Here is a 27,803-nt window from a genome sequence, read left to right as displayed (position 1 = left end):
TGCCCATCACCTATGCTAATATTCTTAAGGAGAAAAGGTAGGGACTTCCCTGGTGGCACAGTGGCAAAGAATCCACCTGCCAATGCAGGGGACACGGGTTCAAGCCCTGGTCCGGGAAGATCCCACATGCCGTGGAGCAACTAAGCCTGTGAGCCACAACTACTGAGCCTGCGCTCTAGAGCTCGCGAACCACGACTACTGAGCCCCCGCATGCTGCAACTATTGAAGCCTGTGTGCCCAGAGTCTGTGCTCCACAGCAAAGACAAGCCACCACTATGAGAAGCCCGTGCACCGCAACGAAGAGTAGCCCCCGCTTACCTCAACTAGAGAAAGCCAGCACGCAACAACAGACCCAACACAGCCAAAAATAAAATAAATAAATAAATGTATTAAAAAAAAGAAAAGGTAGAGGAAGCTGGACATCCCCAATCAGCCCCATCCTTTCATGCCAGGTAACATAGATATATTTCCATTTACAGTGTCCTTCTGGAGCCAAAGCTTTCTAACCTAGGAAGGGATTCTAATAGGATGACTTTCATGTGAAATAGAAAGAAAACCCACAGGAGCCAACGCCTTTAGACCTATGGGATTATCTCTAGATGATTCTACTATGTTCTGGAGATAGCTTTAATAAGGAAATATGGTATTTGGCCTTTGGCCTTACAGAGATAATGCTACTGCTAACCACGACTATGACCATCATTATGACCTTATATTTTGTAGGCTAATTCTTTCTGAATGCTTTGTGGATTAACCTGTTTAATATCTGATTACTTGGTTGTGAGCTCCTTAATAGCTAGGTGTATGCCAGCACCTGGCACATAGGAGGTGCCCAAGTGTTTACTGAATGGATGGATGAAAGTTTAAGCAGTACAGGCAATGAAAGTGAGAGCAGGCAGGATGAAGCAGGGGGAAAATGAGAGGAGCAAGTTCTGTCTCCTCCTTTACAAAGACCAGGTTGAGCCCCGACAGTGGTGATGGGACAAATGCACTGAAAGATTCTGACTTGATGAACCCCCTTAACTTCAAATGTTTCTACCCAGAGGGCTGGGATACTTCTTTTTTGAGCCACTTTCACTTTTCCCAAAAGGCCGTTTGGTTCCAAATACACTAGGAATCAGTGTTAATTGCTTTTTGGAATATTATTTTGTCAGCTTCGTTTAGATGTGGTAATTTGCAAAGCAACCCCCAGCAGTTGGCAGTTCATCCATAGCTGTGTGGTGTTCAGACATTTCCTGGGATTCCTGCCCACCGCCTAGGCAGCTGGCAGTGTTCGCCAGGATCTGTGCTCACCTGGGATTAACTTGGAACCAGTAGTGCTTTGTTGTGTCTGGGATTTTTAAAACTCTGAAAGGGTGAAGGCCCAACCATACTTAATCCAAAAAATGAAAGTATACTAACTCATAATTTAAAAACTAGCAGGTGCTTAAAGATCATCTAGTCCACATTTGGTGGAAGAGGAAATTGCAGCTCTGACAGATTCAATGACAAGGTCAGTTGCTGGTAGCTGGGAGGCCGGGTCTAGAATCTGTATTCTTTGTGTGGCACCAAACTGTGAGCTGGAGTCCTCTGGATTTATGCCTGTGTGGATGTAAGTGTTTAAGTTACTATTTGTTTCTTTCTGAAGCTCTTTTCCCTGACCAGAGACTTCCGGGTCCTCCTTCACACATGCTTCAAGGTCACAGCCCAGACCAAAGTGTTTACAAAAAAACTAGGCACTTATGAGAGGATTCATTGCCAGTTCCTGCACTCCCTGTGCCCTGGCTTCAACCAAGCTCAGCAAACCAAGGGAAGGATAAAGTGGTCTCTGGAACCAGGAATTTCTAGGTTTGGATGCCAACAGGCAAAAGGATGAATTCTGATTTCTCCAGCAAGCTGAGGCTGCTGCTGCCACCTTCTGGGGGAAGACAGGCCAGAGCTTCATACCTGAAGCTAGTCTCAGTGTTCACCTGAGGAATAGTGTGAGGAATAAATGTCTGTTGTTTAAACTGCCCAGTTTATGATATTTTTGTTAGAGTGGCCCAAGTTGACTAAGACACAAATTGGTATGTAGGAGTGGCGGTGCTGCTGTAACAAACACCTAAAACTATGGAAGCAGCCTTGGAACTGGGTAATGGGCAGAGGCGGAAGCTTTCTGAGGTGCCTGCTAGACAAAGTCCGTATTGCTATGAAGGGAATCCTAGAGGCAATTCTGGTGAGATCTCAGAAAGAGGAGAGCTGGAGAGACTGCTTCCATCTTCTCAGAAAATAAAAATAACCATGAACAGAATGTTGGTAGAAATATGGACAGTAAAGGCCATTTTGGTCTCAGACAGAAAAGAGGAACATGTTATTGGAAACTGGAGGCAAGATGATTCTTGTTATAAAGTGTCGAAAACTTGGCTGAATTATGTTCATGTTCTAGCATTTTGTGGAAGGTAAGAACTTGCAAGTGATGAAACTGTATATCTAGCTGAGGAGATTCCTAAGCAAAGTGTTGAAGGAGCTGTTTGGTTCTTCCTGACTGCTTGCATAGCAAAATGTAAGAAGAGAGAAATGAATTGATGATGGAACTGTTGAGCAAAAAGAAACCAGAACTTAAAGATTTGGAAAATTCTCAGCCTGTCCATACTACTAAAAATGAGAAAGCATGACTGATGGACTTCTTGGATTTTACATAGAGCTATTCAGTTGGCACATAAGCTATTCTTCAAGACAAGGAAAGAATGACCCTGAAGGCAACTCAGAAATCAGGGTTTCAAAAGGTGAGGTGTGTGGGGAGGAATCACCTCAGTTTCAACAGGCCAGACAGCCTCCAACCAAAGTCTTGGGAGTGAGGCTACCTGGAGCCTACAAGGTGTGACCACCGCCTGGCAGAGCCCTGGGTGGGTGTGTCTCTGGCCTGGCAGAGCTCCTGGGGCAGGACTACTCCAGGGGCAACCAGAAGGCAGAGCATAATGCCAAAGGGATTATTCTCTAGCCTTAAGATCTCATGGAGGTTCCTTTGCTAGGTTTTAGACTTGCTTGGGACTCATTATTCCTTCCTTCTTTCCTTTCTCCCTTTCGAAATGGGAATGTCTATCCTAGTCTGTTTGGTTTCACAGGTTCATAGCTAGAGAGGAATTTTGCCTCAGAATGAGTCTCACTCATATCTGATTTAGATGAGACTAGACTTTAGAGTTGATGCTGGAATAAGTTAAGACATTTGGGGCTGCTGGGATGGAATGGGTTAGGGTTAGTATGTATGTATTTTGTATGTATTTTGTCTGTGAGGACATGCATTTTGGGGGCCAGGGGTGAAAGTACAAGCTGGCTGTCTACAAACAAGGAAGAGGGCCCTCACCAGATACCAAATCTACTGATGTCTTGATCTTGGACTTCCCAGCCTCCAGAACTGTGAGAAAGAAATGTGTGTGGTTTAAGCCACCCAGTCTATGGTATTTTTGTTAAAACAGCCTAAACTGACTAAGACAGTGAGTGAGAAGAAATTCAGGAGGAACTAAGAGATTCAATTCAGGAAATATTTCTGGAGTATTTACTATGTGCTAGTTATAGAGGATTTAAAGAAGAATGATGTAGGTATAGACCTAAAAAGTTTCCATTAACTACGTTACGGGAAAAAGTGACTGAGAATTAGGTACTTAGGTTCTAGATTCAGATCTGCAAACAGCCCAGTTGTACAAATGACCTTAGATGTGACATCGGACATATTTGGATATTAGTTTCTTCATCTGTTGCATAATAATATTGTGAAGGGAAATTCTTTTTACAGCAGAACTTGCCTAGGACATAACACATTGAGTACTGCGTTGTGCGTCAACTCTCCTAACCAGCTGTAAGTTGTTAAAGAAACCATGAACTTTGAATGATCCTTTGAATGAGCTAAGGCAAGACCCTTACAGGACCTACCTGAGGACTTTTTTTCCTGACCAATGAAGTATGGGGCTTGTTTTAAGCAATCATATACAAAGCTGTGGATATATTCCAGCCTATTTAGAGTATTTGTTTAATCTTTAATTAGTGTAACACGCCATGATACCCCTTCCTAAAAATTAAAAACACCTTCATTTCTCCCGCAGTCAATTGGTATGTTCCTTTGCCTGGAAATAAATAAAATCGGCTGGATTTGCTTTGCTTTTTAACTATTGTTTGACCATATCTTATATTTGAATAGCACTTTGCAGTTTACTAAGTCTCTTCCCACCTGAGAGGAATGGGATGCAATCCAACAGGATGGGCTTTTGAAACGGAGAGATTCTGGCTCTGTTACTGACTAGCTATACTGCCTTGGATAAGTTACTGTAACAGTTAGGGTCCCAGCTGGAAACAGATGGCATTCTCAAATTGGGCAATTTGAGAGGTTTAATAAAGGGACTATTTCTAAAGATATGAGAACATACTGGGAAACCACAGGGAGCAGGGGAGGGAGTGGTTACTGGAACCCAGAACCAGAGAGAGTAGTGTGGAGAGGCCACTTGGGAGGACTTGTGACCTTTGGTTGAAAGGGCCAGTCAGCCCACTGTGTATACAGGCAGGGAGTCTGAGGAAGGGATACCCCAACCTCACGCTCTTCCCTCCCATGTATCTGGAGGGACAAAACAAAGATAACAAACAATTATTTAACCTTTCTGAGTCTTATTTTTCTCATTTGTGAAAAAGGGAATAATAATATTTCTCTCTCAGAGTTTTTGTGAGAGCTAAATGAGAACTTAGAGCAGACGAGCTAGGCCCTCTTCCTTCACTTGATCTTCAAAACCCCACTGTGAAGTAGACAGATTTTATTAAAACCACTTTACAGCTGTAGAAAATGAGACGCTGAGAAGTTAAGTGACTTTCCCGAGGTCTCATAGCTAGAAAAGTATCAGAACTGGGACTGCAAACAAGATTTTTGAGTATACTCTGGGTTTCTTTCCCTAGACTGTTCTGTACCCCTTGATCCCCTTCTGCAGAAGGCTGCCACAGATGGTTTCTTCTTTCTAGAGCTGCCATACCCAGAGCTACGCTGACTCTGCTGTTTAGAGGAAAACTGATTGGCCCAGGAATCAGTGCTTAAGCCAAAAAAAAAAAAAAGCACTGATTGGTTATATATGAAGAAGGTCAAATGCCTATGAGGTGGTTTGATTTAAGTCTCTGACCAATATAGATCCCCATATCAGATGCTTGACAATCCACCTGGATATCTATTAGGTATCCCCTATATACCACACTGAAGTCGGAATTCTTGATTTCTTCTACCTCAAGACTGTTCTAACCCCAAATCTTCTCCTTTTAATAAAAGCATCACTAGCTACTCAGTGGTGCAAACACAAAACCCAAGAGTTATCCTTAATTCTTTCCGTTTCCTCCTGCCTTCCCTCCCTCATCAGCAAGTCTAGCTGACTTTACTTCCAAATACAGCCCAATTCAACCATTCCTCTCCATCTCCTGTTAGTACAAGCCACCATCATTTCTTGCCTGGCTTAACCTCCTGTAGAGTCTCATCCCTTCCACTCTTACCTCTCTGCAACCCATTTTCTGTTTTGCAGAGTGATCTTTACAAAATGTAAAATGGATCACGCTACTCCTTAGCTTGAATCCTCGCACAAGTCTCCCCTTCACATTTCCATGTCACGACTCCTTACCATGACTGTTAGGGCCCTACTTGTTCTGACTCCAGTCTCTCTCTTCATCACTACGCTCCCACCACACTCTCTTCTTTCTTTTCTTTAACAACCCCTTCCCTGCCTCAGGCCCATTGCACTTGCTTATTCTCTTTCCCAGAATGTTTTTTGTCCAGCCTTTGCATGGTTGGCACTTTTTCACTGCACAGGCGCAAATATTACCTTCTTAGAGACACTTTCCTTTACCATCCAATATTACTCCAGTGTAGTCTCTTCCTAGCACCTAAAATGCACAGACTAAAATTATCTAGTTGACTTATGATATTTATTATATGTTGCCCTGCCAGAATGTAAGCTCCCTGAAAACAGGGCCCTTGTCTGGCTTTTCTGTTTGTCCCTGCCTCCCTAGCATCCAGAACAGGGCCTGGCATATCACAGCCTCTCAATAAATCTTTTATTGCAGGAAAAGATAGTGAATGGGGACAAACCGAATATAATCAGTTACTCTCTCTGGGAAGTGTTTACTATGAGAAGCATGTTGAGACATCATCAGAGAGTAAAAGACGGTTTCTTTTAGATGACAAGATAACTGGATTACTAGAGCTGTTGATCCCTGAAAAATGATGATCCATTGTCCAGTTCTCCATGAGGCCATCAATATAGTAATGTAGGGAAACTAGAGAGATTAAATGGCTGCTGACAATCTCCAGACCTTCCCCATGTATCCTTACAATAAACCCCATAGACGAACGCAATGCCCCAGAGGCAGTGGAGGTAAATGTGTACCTGTAGGAGATCTGAGGTACGGCAGACTCCTGAAGATTTTAAAATTTCTTTAGTCTTCTATTTTATCTTAACATTTATACAAATTTGGGGTTCAGTATCATAATATATCTACGAATTTAAAGCATTTGTATGTTAACATATCTATCTGTATTTATGTTAACATACGAATGCTTTAAATTATTTTACCATTTGTAAAATCTGTGCTGCAGGAAAGCCACGCTTTCCGGGGTCTTTACATTCTCTGTGGCAATCATACCTCAGGGATACATTTTTGTAGTCTGAGAAGTTCTGGCATTTTTTTTTCCTTTGCAACCCAAGTACTCTTTTAGCACAATTAATTCATTCTTCAGTAAATATTTATTGAACATCCACTATATGCAAGACACTCTAAAAGGACTAAGGATACAACTGTGAACAAGATATGCATGACTCCTACCTTCATGGGAGTTACAGTTTAGGGAGAGAGAATGAGAAAAAAAGAGGAAATAAAAATATATTGTGGGACTTCCCTGGTGGCACAGTGGTTAAGAATCTGCCTGCCAATGCAGGGGACACGGGTTTAAGCCCTGGTCTGGGAAGATCCCAAATGCTGCGGAGCAACTAAGCCCATGCACCACAACTACTGAGCCTGCGCTCTAGAGCCCACGAGCCACAACTACTGAGCCTGTGCTCTAGAGCCCGTGAGCCACAACCACTGAGCCTGTGCTCCAGAGCCCACGAGCCACAACTACTGAGCCTGTGCTCTAGAGCCCGTGAGCCACAACCACTGAGCCTGTGCTCCAGAGCCCGCGAGCCACAACTACTGAGCCTGTGCTCTAGAGCCTGCGAGCCACAAATACTGAGCACACGTGTTGCAGCTACTGAAGCCCATGCACCTAGAGCCCGTGTTCCGCAACAAGAGAAGCCACCACGAGGAGAAGCCCACGCACCGCAACGAAGAATAGCCCCCAATGGCCGCAACTGGAGAAAGCCTGCACGCAGCAACAGACCCAATGCAGCCAAAAATAAATAAAATCTAAAAAAAAAAAAAATTAAAAAACATATATTGTGATGTTTGCTAAGATAAGGAAGGAAACTCAGGGTGACAAAATGTAAAAAAAAAAGGCACCTAACCCCGAAATAGGTGATGAGGACTGATTTTCCAGAATGAAATAATCTGAAAAACAAGCAGAAGTTAGCCAGGTGAAGAATGGGGGAGAGTATTCCTGGGTTGGTTTACACTAAGCCCTGGAGACCAGAGAGAGCACAGAATTTACAGGAGCCAATTCAGTGTGTTAGTTTCGTGTGCCTGGAGTAGGGAGTGCAGAGGAGAAAGAGAAGAGAAAAGCTAGAGAGGTAATCAAGGCAGGATATGAAAGGCCTATGCTAAGGACTTTCAGTGTTACCCAAAGGGAATAGAAAGTCACTGAAAGTCTGAGAGAGTCATCTTAGGAAGAACTGACTTATGTGTTTTTTTAAAAAAGATCACTCAGGGACCATAACTCTGTGTCTGGAAAAGAACAAGGACTCACTTACATTCGGGTAAGAGGTATAATTAGCAAATTTGGAGCCCCAAACTAATTGAACTGAGTCACCATCTTAATCTTTTCCCCTTAAAAGTATCTCTTTCCCCCCCAACTAACCACTAATCATCTTTGGAACTAATCAAGCTTCTCTGGCCTCTTCACTGTCTCTGGACTCCTAACTTCATTGCTGGGATTATAGCACTCCCTCAAGGAACAAATACTTTCCCAGTATGCTGCAACACACAAAGCACATGTGATTTTAAAGGCTAACATATTGTGACCTTTCTATTTGGCATTCTCCATCTGATATGCTAGTGGAGGCTACTACTAAGTTTTTCTCTGTGGAAACAGGAAGTCAGGAAAGGATTTGAGGAAGTTTGGGCAGGTTAATGATTATAATGGGAAAAGAATACAATTATAGTACTGAAGTGTTTCAACTCACTTGGTCATTCACTAAAAAACCCTTTGCTTGAGTTTTTCCGTTGGTCAGGTGGAGATGAAGATGCTGTGCAGGCTTCCAGGGGTAGAACCACTTAGACAGTGAGAGAAGGGTACTTTGGTAATGCAGTGGCTAAGCCAAGGAATAAACATGCACAACGCTGACCTACAGGTATTTGATGGGAACATTATCTAAAGCTGCTAGATATTTAGAGCAAGTGTTCATTTTTAGATAAGGAGCTGGTATGATGCCCATATAGCATTCAGAGCACATGGGCTGTTATTCCCTCTGTGGTCATTTTCTTGAAACTATCTCTTTTTTTTTTTAAATAATATTCTTTTTTTAAACCCCACATTTGTTTATTTATTTATTTTTGGCTGTGTTGGGTCTTCGTTTCTGTGCGAGGGCTTTCTCTCGTTGTGGCAAGCGGGGGCCACTCTCCATCGCGGTGCGCAGGCCCCTCACTATCGCGGCCTTTCTTGTTGCGGAGCACAGGCTCCAGACGCGCAGGCTCAGTAGTTGTGGCTCACGGGCCTAGTTGCTCCGCGGCATGTGGGATCCTCCCAGACCAGGGCTCGAACCCGTGTCCCCTGCACTAGCAGGCAGACTCTCAACCACTGCGCCACCAGGGAAGCCTGAAACTCTCTGTCTCTTGCTCTTTCAGAATTTGGGGGCTAAATATCTGTCGGTTAAAAATAGGTAGATTTACCAGCTGTAAGAATGACGACACCCAGCTTCCCAACTCCTTTAGGATTTTTCTGGTCTGTGGGTGAATGTCATTACTGAGCAAACCAATCGCGCGAGATGGGTATGAGAGAGCTCTCAACAAATGCTTACAACGAAGGGCATCCCAGACTGAAAACTGAACAGGATGAGAGGACACACAAGCATTTCCTTTTCCTGTCTCCATGTGACTCTGGAACGGTGGCGGGGGGGGGGGGACACAAGACGTTTAAAACCAGGACAACTCCAGAAGGAAAGGCCATTAGCTATTCCACTGCAATTCCCTTCAGTGCTGTTTCCTTACAGAATTTAGAAACTGGAGAGAGCAGTGGTTTCCAAAGTCTCAAAGGTGTCCCTTCTCCAACTTCTTCTCATTTTCCCTTCCTGTCCCATAACTACAATTTATTTTTTTCATAATGTTTTTGGCTTTCCCCTTACCTCAGCTTTCAAGAAAAGTCATTTGAGACATTCCTCTCCAAGCCCCACTGGAGAGCCCCTCAGATGCTCACACTCCAGTCCCAGTTTCCGCCAGTCAGTCTTTCAGGAGGGCTCAGCGGCGGAGACCCCCAGAGTGAATCGCCGACCCGCGCGCGACTTATCGCTTCACGCAGGGGTAACGACGCGAGACCGGGAGAGCTGACGGCCCAAGAGGGCCGCGGCTCCTTTAAAAGCAGGCCCCGCCCCTCCCCCTCCCGGCGCGGCTGGCGATCGGCGGCGGGCGCTACGGTGCTGACAAGATGGCGGCTGGCGGGGCTGTCTCTGCGACGCCCGAGTGCCGGCTTCTGCCCTACGCGCTACACAAGTGGAGCTCCTTCTCCTCCACCTACCTTCCTGAGTAAGTGCTTGGCCCTGGGCTCGGGCTGCCCTACTCCTCGGCGTAAGCACGGCTGGGCCAGGGGGGTTGTGGAGGGCAACCGCGTCGAGAGGCCCAGGCGGGGCCTGGTGAGGGGGACGCGCGGCCTCCGGAGTCTCAGTCCAGCTGCCGAGAGCGTTGCCCGCCCCCGCCTCCGGGAGGGGTTAGGATCCAGAGTGCGAGATTCGGGTGGAAGGGCAAGGTGTGTGGCGGGGCCGAGGCGCGTAGGACAACGGGGAGCCAGGTGATGCGGCGGCCGGGTTTGGGGGTTGAGAAGGGCTTGGGGGCGGGCGGCTCATGAAGGTGGAGCAGGAGTTGGGGCTTTCGGGACCGGACGGCGGGCAAAATGGTGAGGATGTCTAAGGGCGTCCTAGGTGGTGGGAGACGGGGGACGGTTAAGTCGATTGCTGCCGGGACAAAGTGTAAAGCTGAGAAGAGTGACTGTTCCTGGGGGAGGGGGTGGTGGTCATTAAAAGCGATTAGGTCCAGGGGAGTGGTAAAAGTCACCGACGGCTGAAGAGTTGTGGAACCTATCTATGCAAGTGGGGAGACGTTGTAGGATTTGCGGAGGGTATCTTTTCCGGCTGGTAGTTCTGAAAAAGAGAGTGGGCAGGAGGGACATTACAGAGGAGTTCCTCTGTATGATGGCTCAGAGCATGGATTTACGTAGACCCAGACCAGTTTCCCAGCCCAGAAACTCAGATATAGACAGAAAAGTATGACTTTAATGAATTTGACTTCCAACACTCGTTTGGTCTGGATCCCCAGTTTAGGTGTTGAAAAGAGTTCCAGTGCGTTACAGAAAAACCGTGCGTTTTTCTGTAGCAGATTGCTTCTGAAATGCTGACAGTACTTTCATTCAGTATTTGCTTATGTCTGAGAGAAGGAGCAGATCGAACTCCGCTTTTGCATACTGATAGAGATGGCTTAGTAAAGTTTTAAGATCTGTGCAGACCCTGAAAAAAAGTGCTAGCTGTCCCCCGGACCGTCATTTTACAAGTCCAGGAATGATTTTATGAACAAAACAAGTTACAAATAATATATTTTTGTTACTGAACAAAGTGACTAGATATGTGACGCATACTCAAAAGTCTTCCACTTATATTTCAAAAAGTCTTCACATTTTCTCCAATTTGATTTCTCTGGTCAAATCAGTCAAATCTAAAATTGGAGCTGTGACTAGGAGAATCTAACTCTCTTGACTGCCGGCCCATTGTCCTATTCTCCAGGTCAAGGGTTGGCAATCAGGCCTTAAGTAGGATGTGGTTCAGTGAGGGGTGCCAGGTGACCTGTGACCTAATCTGGCCTGTGTGGCCTGTTGATGGCTGCTGTATGGCTGTGTCCCTGATTGATGCTGGCATCCAGCTTTTAATGTGAGAGTGAACCAGGTAAACATTCTAGCCCTCAGCTGGAGTTGAAATGTGGCCCTAGGTACTTGACTTCTGATTTTCAGGGCTTAACAAATTGAGTCTGAAGGTAATCAGAATTTTTCTATACCCAGGTTAGGATCACAGATAGTTGGGAACTGGAAGGGCATTGTTTGATCTAATAACTCTGGAGATATTTTCCAGGTCTTAAGTTAGACTACTTCCAGGGTTTCACTTCTTAAATTTCTGTCGTAGGGGTGAGACTTGGATATCACAAGTCCCATCCGAGTTATGAATAAAAAAGAAAAAGTACATTTCAAGCAGGAAATGATTTAGTGGGATGGCGACTTTACTTTTTTTTTTTAACATCTTTATCGGAATATAATTGCTTTACAATATTGTGTTAGTTTCTGCTGTATAACAAACTGAATCAGCTATATGTATACATGTATCCCCATATCTCCTCCCTCTTGCGTCTCCCTCCCACCCTCCCTATCCCACCCCTCTAGGTGGTCACAAAGCACCGAACTGATCTCCCTGTGCTATGTGGCTGCTTCCCACTAGCTATCTATTTTACATTTGGTAGTGTATATGTGTCAGTGCTACTCTCTCACTTCGTCCCAGCTTACCCTTCCGCCTCCCAGTGTCCTCCATTGACAGATGAATGGATAAAGAAGATGTGGCACATATATACAGTGGAATATTACTTGGCCATAAAAAGAAACGAAATTGAGTTATTTGTAGTGAGGTGGATGGACCTACAGTCTGTCATACAGAGTGGAGTAAGTCAGAAAGAGAAAAACAAATACCATATGCTAACACATATATATGGAATCTAAAAAAAACAAAAAAAAAGGTTCTGATGAACATAGGGGCAGGACAGGAATAAAGAGGCAGCTTTACTTTGACTTATGTCTCATTATCCTGGCGCTAGATTTGAAGTGGGCAGCATTCTAGTTTTGGAGTTAGAAGGCAGCCGTTTGAAATAGGAGAAATCTGTTGTTACGGTTTTCTCAAATATATTTGTAAACTAGCGTTTAGTGCGTATTTAACTCTCAAACACTTTCATATACAGTGTTTTTAGTCTTTATAATATTCTGTTGACTTATCCAGTATAGTTTTTATTTTAAAGCACTAAACTATTATAATAGAGGAGTAATCTGAACTTTTTCTTTGAAGGAGTATAGTTGAGTATTATGGAGCTTGAGTTTGAGAGTTTTGTGTCTGCTGGATTGGTGTGTGCCATGCCTGGACTTCTAATTGCAAGTAAGGATGGCACTGAACTTCTATTAGCAAGTGAGGATGTTATAACTTTGTATAATAGGAAGTGTGAGAAAGGGATTGACTTTACTTACTTTTGCCCTAAAATCCTAACAGCAATTGCTCTATCTTTACTGGCAGTGACAGTCATGTTAAAGTACTTTTTTTTTTTTTTTTTTTTAATTTATTTTTGGCTGCATTTGGCTCTTTGTTGCTGCGCGGGCTTTCTCTAGTTGAGCCGAGCGGGGGCTATGCTTCTTTGCGGTGCGCGGGCTTCTCATTGCGGTGGCTTCTCTTGCTGTGGAGCACAGGCTCTAGGCATGCGGGCTTCAGTAGTTGTGGCACAAGGGCCTAGTTGCTCCACAGCATGTGGGATCTTCCAGGACCAGGGATCAAACCAGTGTCCCCAGCATTGGCAGGCGGATTCTTAACCACTGCGCCACCAGGGAAGTCCTTAAAGTACTTCATAAACAGGTGTAATTTTAAGTAAAGCCTTTTGTTGAAATTGTCTACAGAATAGCAAATATTTATTGATTACAAGTCACTGATCAAGGCATTTTGAGGGGATAATAATAAAGCAGTAACAACAATGGGAAACATTTATAATGTGCCTTCCATTTGCTAGGCTCTCTTATGAACACTTAAGTGTATTATCTCATTTAATTCTCAAAACAATTATATGAGTAATCTTCATTTTCCAGCTGAAGAGACAGGGAGATGTTAAAACTTGCCTCAGGTCACACTGCTGGATGGAATCAGGATTTGAACCCAGGTAGTCTGACTCCAGATTCTGTGGTCTTAACTGTAGAGCTGATCTGCTTCTGCACAAAGGTGGAGACAAGAATTCAGAGATTTGAAAGAGTTCTTGTGTTAAAGGCACTTACATTTTAGTTGTGAAAGACATGAAGTCATGAAAAAAAGAAAAATTCGGATCTCTATTTTTTTCTTCTGCAGACTTAAAAAACATTTTCCTTCTCTCAAAGTCAGAAAAGAACATTTTCCCTTCTAACCCTTTTAGATTTATTTGGACTTTAAAAATGTTAAAGCAGATCAAGTTATAGATAACACATTTCTATTTTGAAACTAATGAAGTGGCCTTTTATTTTTCAGTGTGGTTAAAGTTTGCTTGTATTTTACTTTTTTCTGAAGTTTACAGTTAATTTGGGAATTAAGAGAGATGTGTCTATGTAAATGATGATTAATTCTTAGAATTACATGCAGTCTTATATGTAAAAATATTTTTTAAACTGCTAATCTCTATACTCAAATGTTTATTGCTCTAGCTAATAGTGATACTAACTACAATTTATGGAGCACTTACTGTGTGCAAGATGATTTTTGTATATAGTTTTACCTAATCCTTACAACAAACCTACAAGATAGGTATTGTATCTATTTTGTATACGAGGAAACTGAGGTCCATATAGGTTAAGTAACTTACCCAAGGTCATTTAGTTTTCAGGAGGCTTGGCAAGTTCTCGGACTTAAAAACTCTTGCGTGTGCCTCTAGTAACAACCACCGCTTGAGTACCTTCTATTTGTCAGGCGCTATGCTTAGGACTTAGATTGTGTTCTTTTGATTTCATATTTATAAAAACTCTGTGATAAATATTATCATTCACTTTTACAGCTAGGGAAACTGAGGTTCAGAGAGGTAAGTTAAATTGTCCAGGTCTAAGAGTTGAAAGGGTAGGAGATAGGACTCTGATCTTGGACCTCCTGACTTCTGTTATCAAAGAAGAATATTGCTGCTTCAGTATTTTACATGGCTGTAATATGTTCCTAATTGGGAATACAGATAAAAAGTGCTATAAGGTGAGAATGGAGAGAGGGAAAGATATTTAGATATATTTTATCTCGACCTTTAAGGTTTTAATGTATTAATATAAAAATTGGGAGGACCTTTGAAAGTATATTTACACATTAGGTAATTTTATTGTTGTAGAATGATCCTTCTTTTGTTTACATGTTAGTGAAAGACTTCATTAGTTTAGATAGTAAAATTGGATACATTTTTAAGTGTTTACCTTTTTCCTGTTAGTCTACTTTATTACTTAAAATCAGACATTAATTAAAACTGTACCTTTGTGAATATGTGGTTCATGGTTCAGAGTAAAAGTGATATAATTTGACAAGTAGGTTAGGAGGTGAACCTATTTCAACTATTGTAAAATTCCACATTTAAAAGTGAATATATATTTTTTCTAATTGCCAAAAAAACCCCACCCTAAGTTACTTGAGGAATATTTGCAAAATATAGACCCACAGAAGCAAAATTTAAATTACCCTTAATCCCACCACCAAAAGATAACTAATCAGCCTGTGATATATATCATTCCAGATATTCTGTTGTGTCTATATCTATTTTCCAATTTGATATTGTCCTGTTTGCTGTTCTGTATTCTTTTTCCTTCTTAATATATGATAAATATTTCCTCATGTTATTAAATATTTTTCTATATTATCATTTGTTCTGGATACATTATAATCCATATAATGATTTTATGGCATTTTATTTAATCGGCCCCCTATTTTGGGACATTTAGTCTTTCTGGGTTTGTTTTGTTTTTGCTGTTCTTTGGCCATTAGAACAACATGGAGTAAAAGTGATATAATTTGACAAGTATACTAATGTCTCATTAGTAATGAGACATTCTGCCTTACACAAACAAATCTTGAACTCATTTATGATGAGTTCTAAGATGCTGAATTGTTGGATTAAAGGTATCAATTTATTTTCCTACTGTCTGTGTAGGGAACTCTGTTTCTATGTACCCTGGGTTTACTTTGGTATTATCCTTAGTAATTCGGGATTAAGAATGTGGTTTTGGTCAGATAGGTCCTTAGAGATGTCTGGAGAGTGCTTACATAATTCAAAAGTGACATTGTTCCTTATCATTTCTTTTCCTCCCCCCCCCATTTTAGATTTTAAATGGATTTTTATTTTATTAATCACATACATTTGAAAAATAGAACACATTTGTGAGATTTATTATTTATTTGGTGTATAGACAGTGATTACTATGCATATGAATTTGAGGATTTTTACAATCCCAAAGACATCTGAAACCCAGAAGTTGTGAGTCACTAGTTTCACTAGTTGGAGGTATTCAACGCCCTGGAGACTGGAGACTGTCATTCTGTTTCTTTCCTTCCCTTTTTTCCCTTTCCCTAAACTAAGGTTAGTACTGGCCTGGCTTGGGAACCTTACTGGCCAGTGAAAGTTCTAAGACTGATATTTTCAGTCTGATGATATTAGAACTTTAGGAAAATAAAGATACCCGGGATAGAGGAAGAGCTTGAGGTGGGTCTAGGACTAGAGATTGAATCTGTGGAGCTGGCTCCTAGGATTGGATCTTTGTGTACCAAGTTATGATTCTTCTCTGAGTATTATCACTTTCCTTCTGTGTAGAAATACTTTTTATCTTGATCATATGTTGGGAGGTTTAGTATTATGTTTAATTTTTCTTTTTCTTCTTTTTTTTTTTTTGGAAGATAGGCAGATAGCTCTATTTGCATTAACTTTCTTTGAGACTGATACAGGGACTGTGTGATGTTCTGCCATTGATAAGATGCATTTCAGCTGTTTGTGGTGATCTGACTTTGCTATATATCAGTCATTCAGAAGTCATCTTTGGAATTATGAGAGATTTTCTAGATTTTAATTTTAGAGATGTAGCTATTAGCACCTAAGAATGGTTTTCTTTGTATTTACTCTGTTTGGGATTTCTGGCACCTCTCGAATTTATAGCATGACTCCCATCAGTTCTGAAAAAATTTTGATAGTCTTCAAATATTCTTTCTACACCCTTCTTTTTCTTCTTTCCTCTCTGACTTCAGTTAAATCCATTCTCTACCTTTTGTCCTGTCCCATATGTCCTTTATGCTTTTTTCTGTCTTTTTTTATCATTTTTTTTCTCTCCTTATTTCATTCTGGATAGGCTTTACTTGCCTGTGTTCCAGTTCACTGATTCCCTATTCTGGTATGTCCAGTCAGCTTTTAATCCCATCTTTTTTATTCTTGGGTTCAACTATTTTTTAGTGCTAGACTTTTCATTTGATTTTCTCTCTCTCTTTTTAAAAATAGATTCTAATTCTCTAGTGAAAATCTCCACATTGTGACATCAATCAAGCTGCTAATAAAAAGTCTGTGTCTGAAAGCTGCAATATCTGGATCTCTTGTAGGTCTATTTCTCTTGTCTTTTATCACACATTTTATCTTGGTGTGTCTGGTAATAATAATTATTATTATTATCACTATTACCATTATTTTGGGGAGTAACTTTTTCTGAATACCACACATTATATTTAGAATTTTAGATACAATTACAAATTACAGTTAGTTGCCTAATGTTGTAGCATTTCTCTAGAGAGGATTCACCCATCTTCTGGCAGGCAGATAAAATAGAGGCAGATCACCTCAATAGTCAGGAACTGAGCTGACTTGAGGCCGAGTTTTGGGTTTTGTGAACGTCTAGTTTGCACAACTTTGGTAGCCCTCCAGGGAACCCAACTGAGAGACTAGGTGTTTCTAGGGCCTCTCCTATTTTTGCCTTTCCAGCAGCATGAGACTCCTAAAAGGAGGAGCTCCTTGCTTTCAGTTGCTTACTGCTGGCTTTTTAGCCTCTTGCTTTTTGCAGTTTAAGAATCGACAGATGCTTTAAGAGGAAAATCAGTATGCAGTGTCAGGTTTGTTCTTTTGTACCTACCTTTTCTATAGGATCTTAACCCCTCAGGTCTTGGATGTCATGGCAAGACCCAGTTACCAAGTTTTGTCCCGCTACCCCCTTGAAATTGCCAAAAGCTCTGCTGACTTTTCTGACCTTTAGTAGCTTTTTTTTCCTGGCTTCTCAGCTCCTTTCCTGTGCCATTAAAGAAATAGGTGGAACGTCCTGAGAGGGAAAGCTGCCCAGAATGTGGGGCTCCCTTTAACAAGTTCTTTGGCATCTCAAATCCTTACTGCCTCAGAAAGTCTCTGATACCTTAAGAACTTTTTTTTTCTATTTTAAACAGCTTTTCTAGTTGTAAGAGGTAATGTGTTGGTCTGCTGCAGGCTATTCTGTCAAATTGCAGAAAACGCAGAAATCTTTCTGTGTTTAGTTCTTATGAAATAGACTTATATTTTCTAGGCTTATGAATTCCTCATGGTTATGTTAATGTACTATCCTAACACTTGGGCCCCAGATTTTTTTGCACAGTGTTTTCCTTCATTTTGCCTTTTGACACCTTAACTGCTTATTCCTAATATCTGATGGGAAAAATTAGGGACTATGAATAACATTATTTGTTAGCAATTGTTTTAAATACTAACTGACTAAAATTTGATTTATTCTTGGTTTTATTGATGATTCATAATTCTCTTTTGAGACCTGTTTATGAGGTCCAGAAATTGAGAGTTTTATCTTTGTCATAGTATATAGTTATTTTCCCTTCCTATAATGTGATTTTTATATTATTTACCTTTTTTTTTTTTTAGAACTTGCATGGGAATATTTATGTGAAGGCATTGTTCAGAAGGAAGATACTTGGGTGTAATGTAAATTTTTTGGTTTGTAAATACTGTTAGTATTTAATACTTTTTAAATATCCTTATATTTCTTCAATATGACTGGTATTTATTATAGTTATCACCTATGTACTTGTTAAGGCATGTTGTTTTGTATAAATAGAAATGTTAAGTTATTTTAAGCATCCTTGAGTATGTCCCCTTTCCCCTTCCTCTCATTGTCCCCTTTCTTCCCTTTTGATCTAAGTAGTTTGATCAGAAGAGCCCTAAAACCTAATTCCTACTTATTCTTCAGCTATCAGCTAGAATGTCACTCACAGCAAAGTCTGACTTACCCCTGTCCCACCAAAGAAGTCTGGCACCCCTTCCCCACCCCTACAGTTAAATGCTTTCATACAAATATATACCCTTCTCATATATCACTTTATATAGTTTATAATTATGAATTTATTTGTATAATTGTTTGCTTAATAGCTGTCCCCCCCAGCTAGACCACAAGCTCCATAAGGACTATGAAAATTTCCCCCCTCATCATTGTAGTCCAGCATAGTGTTTATTAAATGCATACATGAGTTAATTAAGCATTTAGACTACTTTTCTTCTTTTAATAGAGTTTTGTTTTTGGGTTAGATGGAGTCATATACTGGCCATGTTAAAAATATTAAAATGTTTAGTTTTAATAATAAGTTTTAAATCCGTGCTATAAACTTTCATGGTTTTCATAGTTTTTAGCAATTTCAGAGAATATTTTAAGTGAAATTGGTTATCTTGGGGTGGGGATATTGCATTTGGAAGAACTTGGAAGAGAAAGCTTCTTATCTATCTTGCTATTTTAAAAAGTTTTTATTATTAAGGTTATTTATATTATTATGGGCAGTTTTTCTAATGAGACCTCGAGAACTTTAAAGCTTAGTTTATTACAGAATCTGATTTGGCTAATAGCTTTTAATAGTTTTAGAGTATATTGCCAATATTTTGATTAATTTTAGGATAAGGATCATTTCCTCCAATTCCTTAAATATAAGTATTTAATAGAAAATAGGAAAAGTAATATAAAAAGTTAGTTGACTTTTTAACATAGTAATGTTTTTGGTTTGGTAATTTGCATCCCATGCATTCAGCTACTTAAAAAGTGTAGTTCAGTGGTTTTTAGTATGTTCATGGATATGTGCAACCATCACTGCAGTCAATTTTAGAACGTTTTCATAATCTCAAAAAGAAACTATACCCTTTGTTATGATCTGCTTACTTTCTTATCCCTGAGCAACCACTGATTTACTTTCTGTCTCTATAGATTCTGGACATTTCGTATAAATGAAGTCATAGAATATGTAATCTTTGTGATTGGCTCCTTTCATTTAGCATAGTGTTTTTAAGGTTATTTATGTTGTAGCATTTAGCAATACTACATCCTTTTTATGGCAGGTAATATTCTATTATATGGGTATACCACATTTTTACCCATTCATTAGTAGATGGGCATCTAGGTTGTATCCCCTTTTTTGGCTGCTGTAAACATTTGTGTACAAGTTTTTTGTGTGGTTATATGTTTTCATATCTTTTGGGTAAATGCCTAGGAGTGGAATTTCTGGGTCATATAGTAATTCTATGTTTAACTGTTTAAGGAACTGTCAGGCTGTTCTTGGTTGATTCCCCCCTCCCCCTCTGTTACTGAGGTAGTATCAAACTGATTAGTGCATATGAATTGAAGCCCTGTAAGGAAAGTGACCACCTGGAATTAGATAGCAAATCACTTGACTTCAAGTCTTTTACTTTGAGAACTTTCTGTGACAGTTGAGCTAGTCTTTTATCTTCTTTTATTTTTGTTCAGAATGCATGTATATGGACTGGCTCCATGTCTTCATCTTTTAAGTTATTTACCTGCCTATCAGTGTACATACTTACATGGAGACATACATACATTCACACATACTTTGGTAAGTAGTTCATGGTGGGGATGTTAGTTGAAAGTTGGTATATTTTTTTCTAAAATTTATATAGTTAACATGTGAAGTATTGACTGGAAGATATTTATGAAACTTGTTTATGAATTCTTAAACAAACTGAGGCATAGATTTTAAAAGAGCTGAAAATAACTTCAAGTATGACAGAATAGTTTCTTCTAGAATTTAGAATTTTAGATGATTAGAAAATTCACATATCTAGGTCTGAAAGTTTAAGTCTTGACATCTGTCATCTCCATTTTCTACAACCTAAAATGCTACTATGGGTGACAGGTTAAAGAAAACTTTGTTTTTTATTTTTATTGCTACATTGTGGTATTTGAGTCACAATTATGGCTTTTCACATTTTTGGCTATCTGTGCCATAAACAAATTATTGGGTGCCTCTAACTCCTGAATAATAGCCAAGCCTATTTGAAGTTATGAGAGAGAATTTCTGGTGATGAACTATCTGTACCTATAATAGGACAATAGAAGGTAGGAAAAGCTAAGTTCAGGTGAGTGATAAAAGCAGTAAATGCTACAGAAATTAGAGGTGAGATTCAGAGAATGGAACTTCTGCTGTTGGCATGGGCTTGAGGAGAGACTTCTTGGAAGAGGTAAATGAGCTATGATTTCCTTTGTGTACAGATCTAATTTATTTCACCATTCTTCGTGTTTCTTGAACGCAGGAATTTATCTTTACCCTTGTGCATATTCAACAACTATTTAGGAAATTGGGTTAACATTTGGCATTTGTTGAGTTAGTGAGCATATCAGAACCAGGAAGATGCTTGGAGGTGGACTTTTCCCAGACAGTATACAGGGCAGTTGATACAGGCTGGATCATTGGTCAAGTACTTCTTCCTTATATATTATATATGTGGACTGGTGTCCCTGCCCATATTTCTCTCCAGAATCACCAGTTTGTAGTACTTTAAGTAAATCTTTTTCTTTTTATTCAGGTTTGTTTCATACATACAGTTACAAAAGATACTGTTTACTGAAGGTGGCTTGGCTGATGGTGTTCCAAAGTCACTTGCTATATTCTATTCCCCTCTGAACAGCTAACAGTTATCCTACCCATTATTTGACAGTGAACTCCTCCCCTCTATTTATTTATACTTTATGATTTTGCATATTAGGAGAAATAAGCATTAACTTATCAATGTACATTTAGGAGATTTGCCGCTCCCTATTGCAGAAATTTAAGTGTAATGAAAACAGAACTCTTTGAATTTTATTTTATTCTTTTGAGGAAATTTAGTAAGATATTATGAATTTTTTACGGTATTCTAACCTGCTTTTCCAGTGCATTTAGGGCAGTGATTATGTTTATATTTATCCAAAATGTGATGCATGAATTGCAAATTAATCCTCTAGCAAGTATCTAATACTATTGATAGAAATGTTACTATTGCCATTAGATTTACTAGATTTAGTAGAACAATGTTTTTGAGATGTCCTTGAATTATGATGGGCTATTAGGCTGCTATTAAAAAGTAAGTTTTAGGGCTTCATTGGTGGCGCAGTGGTTGAGAGTCCGCCTGCCGATGCAGGGGACACGGGTTCGTGCCCTGGTCCGGGAAGATCCCACATGCTGTGGAGCGGGTAGGCCCGTGAGCCATGGCCGCTGAGCCTGGGCGTCCGGAGCCTGTGCTCTGCAACGAGAGAGGCCACAACAGTGAGAGGCCCGCGTACCGCAAGAAAAAAAAAAAAGTAAGTTTTAGAATATTTTTTAATTATGTAGAGAAAATCTTCCAGATATAATAGCATGTAAAAGACCCACAGATCAAAAAAAACACAATGCCTTATTAAATGGGTTGCTCTGATTTACCTTTAAACACACACACCCACCCCCTTTTGTATGCTTATGCATATAGAAAAAACTGCAAAGAAATTTACTAAAGTCTTAACAGTGATTATCTTTGGGATGTAGTAATTGTGTTGATTTCTATTTTTTAATGGCTTTTCTCTGGACATTGCCCAAAGTTTTAAATTTTATTTTATTTTAACAAATTAATACATTTAAACAACAACAAAAAAAGTAGAGGTTTTGTGTGAGTGCATGTGATTTGCTTGTTCGTTTATAAACACAAATTAAAGGATCTTAACCCCATGTTAGTGAGTTTGAATTTTATTTTTTGGAAAGTGAGGAGCCATCAAATAATTTTAAGTGGAAAAGTGATGTGACTAAAGTCAGTGGTTTAAAATTTAAAAATTTAAACACTCTTGATAAACAACAAGGTCCTACTGTATAGCACAGGGAACTATATTCAGTATCCTGTGATAAACCATAATGGAAGAGAATATGAAAAAGAATATATATATGTATAACTGAGTTACTTTACAGCAGAAATTAAACACAACATTGTAAATCAACTATACTTCAATTAAACTAAAAAAAATTTTTTTTAACATTCTTTTTCTTTTTTTTTTTTTTTTTTTGCGGTACGCGGGCCTCTCACTGTTGTGGCCTCTCCCGTTGCGGAGCACAGGCTCCGGACGCGCCGGCTCAGCGGCCATGGCTCACGGGCCCAGCCGCTCCGCGGCATGTGGGATCTTCCCGGACCGGGACACGAACCCGTGTCCCCTGCATCGGCAGGCAGACTCTCAACCACTGCGCCACCAGGGGAGCCCTTTTTAAACATTCTTAAGAGCCAATAATTTCCATTTTTAGTATTTAATTTTGAGCAGCAGTCTTCACATTGGGGCATGCTTACCCCAGGGAGTTCATGTACACTTTCCAAGGGATACATAGGTAAAAATAGTTTTAAAGGATTCGATTTCCTGATCTATTGTTATTGTATATTCTCTCTTAAAAATTGATCAGCCTGAGAACTTGCCTGTGGTTTAGGCCCTTGCTACTCAAAAGTGTGGCCCACTCACCAGCAGGAATGCCTTTACTAGTTGCTTGTTAGAAATGCAGAATCTCAGACCCACCCCAGACCTACTGAGTCATAATCTGCATTTTTAACAAGAACTCCAGGTGATTTGCCTGCACTTTGAAGACTTCTAGCTGTCCCATATCCTATTTCATGATTGCAAAAGAGGCATGCCTCTCATCTATTCCATGGAGTGTAAAAATCTTCAGAGTGCCAAAGGACTGTTACAAAAGTTGGTATTGAAATTGAGAAAGTGAATGACTGGAAAAACAAAAATCCTCTTGTAAAATAGGTGGCTCTCAAGTTCTTTTTTATTTATTTTTTTGGCCACACCACACGGCATGTGGGATCCCAGTTCCCCAACCAGGGATTGAGCCTGTGCCTCTTGCATTGGAAGCACGGAGTATTAACCACTGGACCACCAGGGGTGTCCTCAATTCTTTCTTTTTAAAGGAAACAGAAGGAAGACGTAATCAACTTGTCTGTTGGTAGATCATAAAAAGTAATTTTTAATGATAGCTCATTATGTGATTTTTTTTTTTTTTTTTTTTTGCGGTACGCGGGCCTCTCACTGTTGTGGTCTCTCCCGTTGCGGAGCACAGGCTCCAATGCGCAGGCTCAGCGGCCATGGCTCACCGGCCCAGCCGCTCCCGGCATGTGGGATCTTCCCAGACCGGGACACAAACCCGTGTCCCCTGCATCGGCAGGCGGACTGTCAATCACTGCGCCACCACGGAAGCCCTATGTGATTTTTTGACGTATAATTCAGAAGGTAGTCAAAAAATAAATAGTACTAGCAGAAATTCCTTCTGTTCCCATGTATTTGTATAAGCAAGGTTTTCAATGCATACATCTATAAAAACAGATATAGACTTGATGCTGAATCTCATTTTTATTCTAACAGTGATATTCATCTGTATATACATGAAATAATTGTAAAAAACAGAAAAAATCCTGCCCATATCTTTGAGAATCACTATTAATACCATTTTGCTCCATATTTAATCATTATCTGTCGAAGTGCATAATATGTTTATATTGTTTTGGTCAATAGTGTACTTCTAATAGCATCCAAAAGAAATTTTTTAACTTTCTTGATCAAAGCCAAAAAAGTTTAATTTATACTTTTTCCAGAGAGGTCATATAGAGTGAAATATAAAAGACCCTGCAGCATAAAAGAATTACTACATTAGTTAAAATTCTGTAGGGAAAGTTTAAGGAAAAGCAAGAATAATATAAATTTTTGACTGTATGGGAAGAAGCTGTACTTTTAAAAAATAGATGATGTTTTTATTCTGTTGGTACTGTTGAAAGAACAAACATAATAGCTTTATTTAAAATGACAATATTTAGAGTACACCGGAAAATATAAGTTTTATAATCATTATAAGTTATGAAAAATTTTGCTTGCCAACTTAAAAATGGTAAGAATATGCATAGATTTTCAAAATTATTTTAGGGAATATTTGAGCAAAAAAGCTTGAGTACCATTAACTGACAGCAGTAGATCCCAATCTTGTTTGCACATTCAAATTAGTTGGGGAGCTTTAAAAAATCCTGAGGCCCCCAGGTCATAAAACAATCTATTCTTTTGGGCCTAGGCCCAAGATACTAGACTTACGATGAAGCTCCCACAAAAATGGTAATTTTTCTATAGTTATGTACATACACATCTGTTTTTTTTCAGTAATTACATACATACACATAGCAAGTGATCTGAAATCTAGAACAAAAGGAAAAAGATAAGGAAAATAGTTAAAATTTGAGACGTGGAGGTTAGCCTTGATCCAGAAGGTCCACTTGCTCATTTTCACAACACATGGCTTAGTGAGAAAGTGATGGTTTTTAATCAGGATGCAGGACTTGGTAAGTGGGACTCAGGCTGGATTTCAGCTTTTCCTCCTCAGTGGGATCTTGTGCAAAGTACAACGTGATACAGCAGCCCAGCACCTCTACCTAATAAGTCTAGAAAGATACCAGAAGAAATAGAGAAGAAATTAAAAAAAAGAAAAGAAAAAATTTCTGCGCTCAAGAAGGGTTCAAGTCATTCATTAGTTTGAAAAGGCCTACTAAATGTGAAGAGACTAAAAAACGTACCCACAAGTAATATACATTCTGATGTAGGAACTTGGTGCTAGAGAAGCTGCTTGCATGCATACATCAGCTGGGCTTTGGGGGAGCCGTGTATACTCTAGGAGTAGGATGCTAGAGAAGCATCTGTACTGTAGAAACTGAGAGCTGGAGAAAGCTACATGTGGTGAGGGAGTCTTTTGGGCAAGGATACCTGAACTAGGAAACAAAAACACCCCTCAGTTCATGAGGGAGGAAGCAGAGACACCCACTGTGTCCTGAGATGACTCTCCTGCCCCCACTCTACTGACAAAACTTAATGTTGTGCCAGCTGACCAAGGAAAAATACTTAAAGAGCCCATATCCATTTCCAAGAAAAGGCAAAAAGGATGAGTTTAGAAGTGAGAGTGAGTAAATCCATAATTGGCACACCTATACTTCTGCTTTTGATACGATCTTTTAACTGTTGTTCTCAGCATTTCCTTTATTTTTAAGCTAGCTGCGTCTACTTAGTGTCTTAAGTTTTCTTCATTTAGATTACCTTATGATGCCCATTATTGTTTCGGTTGAATTAATGTTACTAGTAGACTTTTGTATTTTCATTTTCCATTCTTATAAAATAATAGGAGAAACACAGTAAAATATTTGAAAGATTGTAAAAATGGACACTGAACTATAAAGATGGCAGTGCTTTGGAAACAAATGCTGGCTGGCATACGGGGCATGTCGGCATGCGTTATATCGGCTGGCACAATAGCTTGAACTATTGGTTGGATCAACTGATGAGCATTCTGAATTTGATAAAGGAAAGACAGAGCTCTGAGCATATAAGATACAAAAGTGTGGGTCATCTGAAAATTAAATAAGGAAAGTTGATTATTACTTGTAATAAACTTGTTTTCAAAGTTAATACCACCAAACTGCTCACATTCCATATAATAATTTTATAAAGTCAGAACAGCATTCTAATTCAAATTCTGTGCTACAGTGGTCTGTAATGAGACTTGCCATATGACGTCTTACTAATCCTTGAGGAAAGCATAAAAACCAGTCAGTTCTGAACCTTGTTCAGTTATTAATTATGTTATAGTTGTTAATTTATTTGTGAATTTTACATGAACAGACATACGTAGAACTGAATTTTTAAAAGACTGGCATACAATTACAGTAGTATTAATCAGTGACATACTTTGAAAAGTTCTAGAGATACAGAGATGTCAGGAGAAATTTTACTCTAAAGTTGGCACAAAAACAAGGTAGGCAAGTTTTTGTGGAGGGTGGTATCCATTGTAGTAATATTTGGCCTATAATATTTTTGAATTTTTTAATAGTTTTAAGATTAGTGTAAAATATTTAAAAAATATTTTTATAAAGCTCAGATCCTGTAGAGTCTCTCTGAGGAACAGAGTTTGAAAAATGCTTTGCCATAGGACTTAGGCCTTGGTCAAAGTTAACCTGTTATGAGGATAAGGGGAGAATTCTCACAAAATGAAGTTTTGGATTAGTTAATATTGGTTTGACCTCTCACCATTAGTACAGTTTAAATCACTACATTAAGCTGGGGGGGAAAGTTAGATCTGGTACAAAGGAAAACATGAAGAAAATTGAAATAGTGTAGTATAGAGAGAACAGTGAACAAGGACAGGAGATTGGGGCTCTAATCCCAGTTCTGTCATCAATTAATTGCTATTTTTGGATCAGTCATTAGTTTCTCTAGCCTTTTATTTATTTTCATACAAACCAAGAGGATCAGATGCTTAAGGTCTTTTTTTGCACAGGATAGCATGGAGTATTACAGAATAGTTTTTAAAAATGAATGACACATGAAGTGACTCAAATTAAACTAAATTGCTGCCCAGCAAAGATACTTTGAGGACTTCATTTATCAGAAGATGATAGTGATTATTTCCATAAAATTATTTACATATAAATGAAACCTTTGAAGGTGCTTGCAAACAGTTTGATATCTTACATCTTTCTGATTCCTTTGTGGGTATATTGTTATTTTGTCTGAGATTTGAAGAGCGTGCATATTAAGCAGCAGTAAACCTTTCCCAGATCATGTCCAACTTTAATAGTCTTTGAGTTAGGTAGAAAGGGGCCGTTCTTAGTCTTGAAATGTATTCTGAAGGTGCTAATGTTTAATTTCAGAAACGATTGATGAGTCAGCCTTCTCAGATATTCAGCAAATGAGAACTATTTTTATATGAATGTCTCAGCAAATTTTTTTGTTTTGGGGGGGTGGGTGCAGACACCAAACCACATTTGCTAGCTTTCCAAGTTGATTTTTGGCCAGTGAGAGTTTCCTAGTTTACCATTCTTCCATATAGGAATGTTTGTTTATTTCATTCCCGTTCTCTTTTCCCCCATGGTTGCCGCAGTTCTTTGTGTAGAGCGTGTATGTAGGTATATGTTCCCTATGTGCTTTGAGTCCTTAGAGGTAACTACTATAGTCTCAGACATTTTCAAGTGCTTGGTAATAATAAGCAGAGTAGAGTTTTTCTCTGAGTGATGGTAAGCAGATGGCCTACCATTTACTAGATCATTGACATCCTATAATTCTCAACAATGACTCTTCAAAGTGTAGTGTAGGTATTAATTTATAAATGCACACTAAGGCCAATAAGAGTGTAATAGCTTAATCAAGGTCATTTATGAAGTAAGCATTAGAACTGAGTTTAAAATCCACATCTTTATAAATTCAGTCATATTCTCTACATGACTGGAGCATATTAACAATGTGAGACAATTTTAGATCTCATTTAGACTTAATATAAATTTGTTGTCAATGAAAGTGAAATTATTATATGTCCAGGTTATACTTAGTGCTATAAAATTGATCTGTTGTCATTTTCTCCATCTTTTTATCTGTTAAAATGGGAGAGATC

At 39.5% G+C, this 27,803-nt stretch overlaps 1 protein-coding gene and 1 long non-coding RNA gene across 5 annotated transcripts in view; one reads left to right on the top strand and one right to left on the bottom strand.

Moving 5' to 3' along the window:
• Nucleotides 1-9,668, bottom strand: part of LOC113618094 (uncharacterized) — a 42,628-nt gene extending 32,960 nt beyond the window's left edge. The window contains exon 1 of the long non-coding RNA XR_003431882.1: nt 9,471-9,668. This is a non-coding gene — a long non-coding RNA (uncharacterized LOC113618094). The remainder of the gene's footprint in view (nt 1-9,470) is intronic.
• Nucleotides 9,669-9,733: 65 nt separating this feature from the next.
• Nucleotides 9,734-27,803, top strand: part of MKLN1 (muskelin 1) — a 178,651-nt gene continuing 160,581 nt past the window's right edge. For 2 of the 4 annotated variants that reach the window (XM_027101903.1, XM_027101905.1), the window contains exon 1: nt 9,734-9,867. In XM_027101903.1, coding sequence (XP_026957704.1) covers nt 9,770-9,867 — 98 coding nt within the window. In that variant the 5' untranslated portion in view covers nt 9,734-9,769. Of the gene's footprint in view, nt 9,868-18,029; nt 18,049-27,803 lie in introns of those variants that run through there. The other 2 variants (XM_027101906.1, XM_027101904.1) reach the window with 2 other exon arrangements.

Source organism: Aethalodelphis obliquidens, unplaced genomic scaffold, assembly GCF_003676395.1.
Source record: "Aethalodelphis obliquidens isolate GAN/ISIS:26980383/991018 unplaced genomic scaffold, ASM367639v1 scaffold5, whole genome shotgun sequence".
Classification (NCBI taxonomy): domain Eukaryota; kingdom Metazoa; phylum Chordata; class Mammalia; order Artiodactyla; family Delphinidae; genus Aethalodelphis; species Aethalodelphis obliquidens.
This window is presented reverse-complemented; position numbering and strand designations above follow the sequence as displayed.